Here is an 8,239-nt window from a genome sequence, read left to right as displayed (position 1 = left end):
TTTTTAATGATATTCAACAACTTCAAAATAATCCTCAATCATATATTTACAGAAAATAAAATTATTTTAGAATGATTAAAAACATTTAAAAAAAAATTTGGGGGTACTCCATTTTGCTCCCTTTCCTCTATTTATGTATAAGCTTTTGAATCAATGGTATTTTTTAAACCTAATCGATTACTTACATCAGATTATAGCGAAATTCTATGAAATTTCCACCACAAGGACACACACAATAGTTAGATTTCTATATAAAATCTACCAAAAGGTGTTTTGTGGGTTATAATAAAAATAGTCTATTTTAGATGTGATTCAGTATATTTATTAATGAACATATATTCAAGTATATCATTCATTTAGTATATTTATTCATATATAAGCGTGTCTTAATTCAGAGAAAAATACTTTACAAATTTTCTAAAAGCTTCAAAATTTTCATTATAAAATTTGTTATGAATATTTTTTTTCTAGAACCTGTTGAGAATAAATATACATACATAGTTATAATCAATTAAAAATGAAACAATGAAATCATGACTAACTTCCAAAGATAATTGCCCATAAGATTAACTATTAAATCATTATGATTAATGATTATCTTTATTTGTATAAAATTTTTGTATGATAAGAAAGCTTTCAGAATGACAAATTAAATTAATTACGCACAAAAATGATGATTTTATTACTGTTCGGAGAAAAAAGCACTTATAAAATTTACGAATCTTTATTATGATGGCAATCATATTTGAAACAGGAAGTCGATTTGCCAAAAAATTATTATGTTGTGCTACAAATCCTTTTATAGAGTCATGTGAGGTAAGTGTGCGCAATAGGTAAGTGTGTGCAAGCCCATGCATTTCAGTCCGAAATGAATGGGCTTGCACACACTTACCCAAAGCGCACACTTGCCCCACATGACTACACTTAAAACTTGTCAATAAATTCTAATGAAAGTTATTTGTCTGAAAGAGGAATTATAGTACACAGAAAAAAAAGGATTTATTGGTACAAAAAATTTTTACTCTCTCCAAGAAAATTTTTATTTGAACCAAGAAATTTTTTGCAGTATGATTTGAAAACTAAAATTTTCTTTGGGCGAGAAAAACTTTTTTTGGGGCCAGAAAATATTTTCTTGGGATGAAAGAAAATTTCTTTGGGCAAAAAATTTTTTTTACCCCTAAGAAAAATTTTTTTTTAATATTAATTGCAAAAAATTCCTTGGTACAAAAAATCCTTTTTTTATGTAGGGTATAAAATATTTTTGGATGCTTACAATAATTATAGCACAGCATTATAACTTTTTGGTGACTCAACTTCCTGTATTAAATTTGCCTGTCACCATAATAAAAATTCGTTGATTTTCCAACTCAATTTTTCTCTACGTAGAGATTGTCTACTTTTATGAACAATATCTACTATCAAAATACGAGACAATTTTTTTTACCCAATAGATAAATACAATATTTTTATAATGATTGATATTTTTTACGGCCTCAAGGTATAAATTATTTTATAATTAAAAATTATAAAAAGCTTTTACTATAACAAGGCAATATTTTAACTGTAAAAGTACCAACTTACGTTACCCAGTTAACATTTTACACAATTTATCAAGCCATAATTCTATCACCGGATAACAAACATTGTGCGAGGTCATTTGAATCGATATAGTTAAGTATTTTAGGAAAACAATATTCGTGTATTTTTTCAATATTGTAAATTCTTGCTGCTTCTACAACAAGTGTCCATGTAGCAATATCTTCAATTTTAAATTTTCCGGTATACATAAAAGTTATTATTTCTTTCATTGCACGCAAACTCACATTATTTATACGCAAAATATTGTGGTTAGAATTATTACCCACTGATTGAAGATAAGCACACAAAACACTACTGAAATGTTTAATTACAAATTTGTGCGCATGTAAAACTCTATTTTCAACAATTATGCTGACATCACTCCCAACCGGTGAAAACAATAAATCTTGTAACGGATAAATTTTTTTTTTATTCAAACTGTTTTTCCTTTCTTCTTCACTTATAAATCGATACTTATTGATATCACACTTTATGTCTGGATGCCATTGCTTACTGTTTATTTTATTGGAAAAACAAAATATACTACTAGATTCACTCCAATCACGAATTTCTTCAGTTTTAGAAACACCGTCACTTAACGTGATTGTAATATCGGCTTCGGCATAAGGTCTCATACATTTTTTTAAAACTTCGATATGTATAACAGCAATGTTTGAAGCTTCGAATCGATGGGCTAATATACAAAATCTTACTTCAAGATTGTATGGTAAAAAAAAATACTCTGATCGCACTGAGTGATTTTGGTTGTAAGGCACCGACTTCCATGTGTGAGATACCCGAAAATTCCCTTCTTCCGACGACTCTTGAGTACTCATTTTAATTATATTACAATTTAAAAAATTATTTAGTTAATTACACTTTAAGAGAAATTTTTTTTGCCGAACTTAAATGACAACAAGCGAAAACTGAAAAAAAAAATTTCACTTTTAATAAATAAAAAAAAAAATAGTCACCATTAAATATTTCATGAAAAACATTAACAATTATTAACCTTTTTAATTAATAAACTCACAGATAAATTTTAATTAATAAGTATTGAAATATACTTCAATCGACAACATGAACAGAAGACATTCTATTCTGTCGAAGAATTTGTTACGAATGATTTTACCGAAATTGATCAGCTTAAGAATTAAAAGCAGAGTATCCCCTACCACTAAAACTGAATCACTTATAATTTAAAGTACATCGGATTAAGTGAACATACGAAATAATAGCATCTGGGAATTTCAGGATAATTATCGATGTTTGTAAATAACTAAATCCAAAAAAGACTAAATAAATTTTATAAAATTTATTAATCATTATTATCATACATCATTAATATAATCATTTCCAAAAACAGGCATTTTCATTTCCAAAGGCCAGAATGTAACACAGTATTTTGATACAAGTACACGGAGACATTATTCTTGCTTGGAATGCTATGATGTCTTATTAGCGCCAGACCGTGTTGGCCATCTATCGGAAATTGAAATAAACACATCAAATTTCGACCAGTGGCCAACATGGTCCGGTACTACTATGACACCCATATCCTTATAGGAAAGACCAATAGGCCCAAGCTTGGTCGAGGGTTGGCGCAAGACTTATTGAGTGACAGTGTTGTGCCAAGACTGCATCTAAGTATTGGCCCAATATCGAGAGCCAGTATTGTGCCAAGGCTGTTGCTAAATAAGCACCTATACTTATTAAAAATAAATTTAAAAAAAAAAAATATTAGTAGACATGTGCGTGATGGTAACATATGGAAATAAATTTGTACACAGAGAAATCAGGTGGATCGATAAAACTAATTTTTTTTTGCATTTGCTGGGTCTCGAACCTGGTCCTTCATGGCTGCTAGGCAAGTGTCTTATCCACTAGGCTGTTACGCTATTCACAGAAGCCAGAGGTTTTTAGGTACCATTTGTTACTTAGACTGGTAAACCAGGGCTTGTTACTTGAGTAGTGGCTGAATCTTGGCCCAAGACTGGCGAACCGAGGCTCGTTACTTGAACGTTGGTCGGAACTCGGATCAACCTTTGGAGGCCGAGCCTGGGTAGCCCAGTATTGTGCCAAGACCGGTCCCGTTGTCAATATTTTTTTTCCTACAAGGGTATGGAGAATAGAGACTATTCTAGAGGAATTACGGACTATACACGGAAAGAAATAGATAGTACTGGTTACTGTTCTGCGCAGTAGTCGACAAAAAATATATTTTAACATGACAGATTCATATTAGCATAGAAGTAAGTCATTGCTTAACACGTACTATTACTTTTTAAATAGTAACCAGTGCTGTGCTAGACAGTAAATGTTTCATTTGACTGGTTGCTGTTAAAATAGTCGTCGTTTATAGTTCAAGAGCATACAGACCTTTCAACACAGCTGTTGTTGCTGTATAGAATGCGAGAACTCTTACTATTTAGTGACAGGAATGGTTACTTAGATCTCGTAGTTCTCATTAACCTCCAGAACAGGAATGAGTACTATATAATTATAATTACTAGGAATCATGGGATATACGCCCACAATATCAAATACTGCGCATTGTAAATATAATAAAATAACAATTGAAATAAAGATTTCGAAGAAATGTACAAAACGTAATTTATTAAATTAGTTTTCGATTAGAATAGCCGTGAGGGTAGAGGAAAACCCGAAATGTTCCTTCATGTTATTACTCCCAAATACAACTGACAATTTGTTTTTCGTCGAATTGACTTTAGAAACGTATTTAGCACCGCAGTAAAGTCCAATAAGAACTGCATGTTCATCATTGCCGTCTCTTATTTCGAGAAAATCATTTATACAATCGTCACTCATTTCAAGAGCAAAGTAATTGATCTTCATTACTATACGATGATTTTCTGGTGCTGTAAAGTACCAAATGCACCGTCTATTTGGCGGGTACTTATCAGGATAATTTGTCGATTCGAAATTAAAAGGTGTATCTTTTTCAAGACCAACATCACCTCCACATATAGTCTTGTAATCAGCTAGGAAACGATTATAAATACTTTTGTCACTATTTTTTACATAAGTCACTAGCAAATAATTACTAGCAATTACATAGGCCGTATAACTATCTCCACAATAACGAGCTAAAAAAAACAAATTTATATATTAAGATTTGAATATTACAAACAATGATTAAATTGTTAAGGGGGACCACTAGTGTAACTGCACGAAAAAAAGATGATTTTTGGGAATTTTTGTTAAGAAAACTACCGCATGGAATGTTTTCATGTTCTAAGGATATATTTGTTAATATAAAATAAACACAAGATGAAATTTTCGAACCAAAAAATTTGAAATTCAGCGAGTTATATACAATCTCTCAACGCTCCAAAAAAAAGTCTTCCCACTGCAGTGATAGCGACCTTTACAGTGCTCGATGTCAAAAAATCCGAAAAGTTTAATAAACTAGAAGGCATTTTCTGTACCATGAGCTTCGGGCTAAGGAACAAATTGAAATTTAACAATTGCGGAGTTTTTAAAAGAAATTTCAAATTTCGCGCAAAAATCTGATGAGCGGCTGATCTTCAAATGGCTGTAGCTAAAAAAAACTATTTGAGATATGGCCTTGAAATTTTTGTATTTTATTCCAGAAGCTATAGACTATCGAAATATGCAACAAAATAATCAATTTTTTCAAAATTTCACACCAGTGGTCCCCCTTAAACAGCATAATTTGTTTATACGAAAAAACGAACCCAGCACTTGACCATCAGTTCTATAGCCGTTTTTGATTTCCAAATAATCAACTGCACAATCATGAGTCTCGTAAATACTCAATCCCGTTATGTAAACTTCGATTTTTTCACCTTCGGCAGCCCTTATTCGCCATTCACAACGTTCGGAACCAACCAATGATCCATTCGGGTTTATTGGCGACTTAAAAAAACCACTAGGCCCCAATAATGTTCCTCCACATTCTAAAAAACAAAACAAATAGTTCTGCAACTCATGATAACATATTTTAAATATTTCATGATATGAAACAAAACATTACTGGGACACTGGTACAAAATATTTGTTGTAACTGAATCACCCAAACTGAGTTTATTATTGTATCCGATTGCTGGAGTTATATTTTCATTTTTTTCCCTTGGGATAAGTGTTTTCATATTTGAGAAATATGAGAATGATTCTTGGGGATAGTGCATTACTGAACGATAATCGTAGGATTGATTGAATGTCTTTACTTCACCATGTGATAGTTTTGTGAACTGGTCTACGTAATCTTTTTGAAACGATTAAAATCTATTTATCAATTTTATTTATTTTACTAATAATATATTTTTTGTGACAGACACTTGAAATCTACGACATTTAGCGCCTTTAGCCGGCAGCTAAAAATATTAGATAAGATACAGCTGGTAAAAAAGATACCTAATCGTTCTAATAGTGACGTCATCATCGGATCAAAAAATATTTTTTGGTTACATGTGCGACAGCAAACGACCAAAAAATATCGAAGTAACTTAACGAGCCATCTTGTGACAAAATTTATCATCATTTTAATTAATCCACTTACCGACCTCTCTCTAATTTACAATAAATACTCAAAACAATCTTACCAAATAAATAAACGCGGACTTATAACCTGCCATTTATAGGCACTAAATGTAGTAAATTTCAAATATCTGTCACAAAAACTAATGTATTTATCTAGTACAATCGAGTCTAAGACGCTCGCACTCGATAGATAAACTACTATTTCGGCGGACCTGCACCGAAAGTTTAAATTCTTACCTTGTTTAGAGGGAAGAAAATCGTTCTTTTCCCTGGCGGATCCGAATTACGGTAACTTATGAGAATCGCAGTAATTTACAGTATTCGGAAGAATTACGGCAAAATACGGTATTTTACTGCAAATTGCGGTATCTTAGAACAAATGATGAGATTTTACGGTAAATTACGGTATTTCACCATAAATTTGCAAAAATCTTATAGTATTCTAGATGAAAGTGCGGTATTTTACCGCAAATTTGCGGTAGAATTGCGGTATTTCACCGTAAGCGTGCAGATCTACTGCAAGATTACGACATTTTACCGTAAAGTGAAGTATTTCTCTGAATTACGGTACAATGCCAGAAATGGTCGTAAATTACGGTGTTTTTATCGCAAAATACCGTAATTTACCGAAATTCGGATCCGCTAGAATTATTTCTCTTATGAGAAAACAAATGATCAAAATTAGTGCATACGCCAGTCCTTCCACAAACAGAGACAAAAATTCAAACTTTCAGGTACAGATCTGGTGAAAAATCGTATTCACACTCGGGAGGAAGTTAGGGCGTCCCAATCAGCGTGCTTGCAGCCCTTGATTCCAGCTGGGGAAGGCAATCATACACGTGGGTTGGAACATATCCTACTTTCCTTCCGTTTCGGAAAACTTATAACAGAATTTGTCACTTTCAACATAAACTCAAACGTATAAATACCAGGATGTATGTTTCCATCAATGATATCAACATATTTATCACGGTCTGGACGATTATGTTCATGTTCAAAACCAATTGCGTGTCCCAACTCATGAAGAATAATCGGTAAATTGATACACTTATTATTTTGTAAACTGACTAATTTTACGTTTCGATAAATCGGTGAGTCCATAAAACAACATCTGCAAGTATTCATTAATTATTAATAATAATTGATTATTTCATATGTTTAGCGAAATTATTAATCTATGCAACTATAAATACCCGCAATTTAATTTAGTAAATTTTAAAAACTTTGCTTGGTTTCCCCGGATTCTTTTAACGAATGTTATACAAGTTGATCTCTCCCATTCTCGCATTGCTTTTTTTATTAATCTCTTTTGTGATTCAGCAAAAACATTATCAAATACATAGGGAATAATACCCTTATCCCAAAGACGACTTTTATCTGTTGTGGCAGCTGTTCTGCGTGTTCTATTAAACAATTCTTGATCTTTCTCAAGCTGTGTTACATTTTTCGTATCACGGTTTAAGACTTCATGTGGTAAAATATATGAATTTATTACAGTTATTATTAACATAAGCAATTGGACTGCAAAAATTTGCGAAATGAATTCCATTTTTTAATTATTATTTAACAAATATTTATTTATTTTTTCACGTTGAATCTGGAGTAACAGAAAACAAAAACAATATTTATGAACGTTCAAGTGTTAATCAGTTCTTACTCATAAATTTATTTATATTTGCAATTATAAATTATTACTTGAAAATATTGTTTTATCTACTAATGTCTTTTATATCTACTAATACACTGTAAAAAATTTGTGAAGTGATAGCGGGTAAATCCCGGAGTGAATGCGGAGCGGATAAGAGTTAATTTATAGAGTAAAATTCACTCAAAAGGGGAGTTAATATTGATATAGTATTGATATAATCGATACTTACAAAGACCAAAAATTGATGGATAAAAATTATCAGTACACACAAAAAAAAAAATTCTCGACTGAAGGTTAATATTCTTGATTCAAGAAAATTTTTTTGGAGACCAAAATTTTCTCAGATAAAGTAGAAATCTTTTCCAACCAAGACGAATTCTCTTGGCTCAAGAAAATCTTGACTTGGTTCCCGAAAACGTTTGTCTTCAAAAATATTTTCTTGACTCAAGATATCTGTTTTTTCTGTGTATAGAAATAATTATTTTTGAA

General features: G+C 31.4%; 1 protein-coding gene across 1 annotated transcript; it reads right to left on the bottom strand.

Moving 5' to 3' along the window:
* Window positions 1-4,200: 4,200 nt before the first annotated feature.
* On the bottom strand, window positions 4,201-7,651 carry LOC130665977 (dorsal-ventral patterning protein tolloid-like). The gene is made up of 5 exons (XM_057466611.1): window positions 7,296-7,651; window positions 7,032-7,213; window positions 5,597-5,827; window positions 5,298-5,519; window positions 4,201-4,685 (listed from the first exon to the last, which is right to left on the bottom strand). Exons 1-5 carry the CDS (start codon window positions 7,649-7,651, stop codon window positions 4,201-4,203), a joined length of 1,476 nt encoding a protein of 491 aa, XP_057322594.1.
* Between the last annotated feature and the right edge of the window lie 588 nt (window positions 7,652-8,239).

Source organism: Microplitis mediator, chromosome 3, assembly GCF_029852145.1.
Source record: "Microplitis mediator isolate UGA2020A chromosome 3, iyMicMedi2.1, whole genome shotgun sequence".
Classification (NCBI taxonomy): domain Eukaryota; kingdom Metazoa; phylum Arthropoda; class Insecta; order Hymenoptera; family Braconidae; genus Microplitis; species Microplitis mediator.
The sequence above is the reverse complement of the archived record's forward strand: the minus strand, read 5'-3'. Positions and strand labels throughout refer to the sequence as shown.

Coding starts and splice junctions, on each gene's coding strand:
- LOC130665977 (XM_057466611.1), bottom strand. CDS start 7,651: ATGGAATTCATTTCGCAAATTTTTGCAGTCCAATTGCTTATGTTAATA. Junction 7,214..7,295: donor TTTACTAAATTAAATTGCGG/GTATTTATAGTT, acceptor GAATACTTGCAG/ATGTTGTTTTATGGACTCAC. Junction 5,520..5,596: donor TATTTTGTACCAGTGTCCCA/GTAATGTTTTGT, acceptor TTTGTTTTTTAG/AATGTGGAGGAACATTATTG.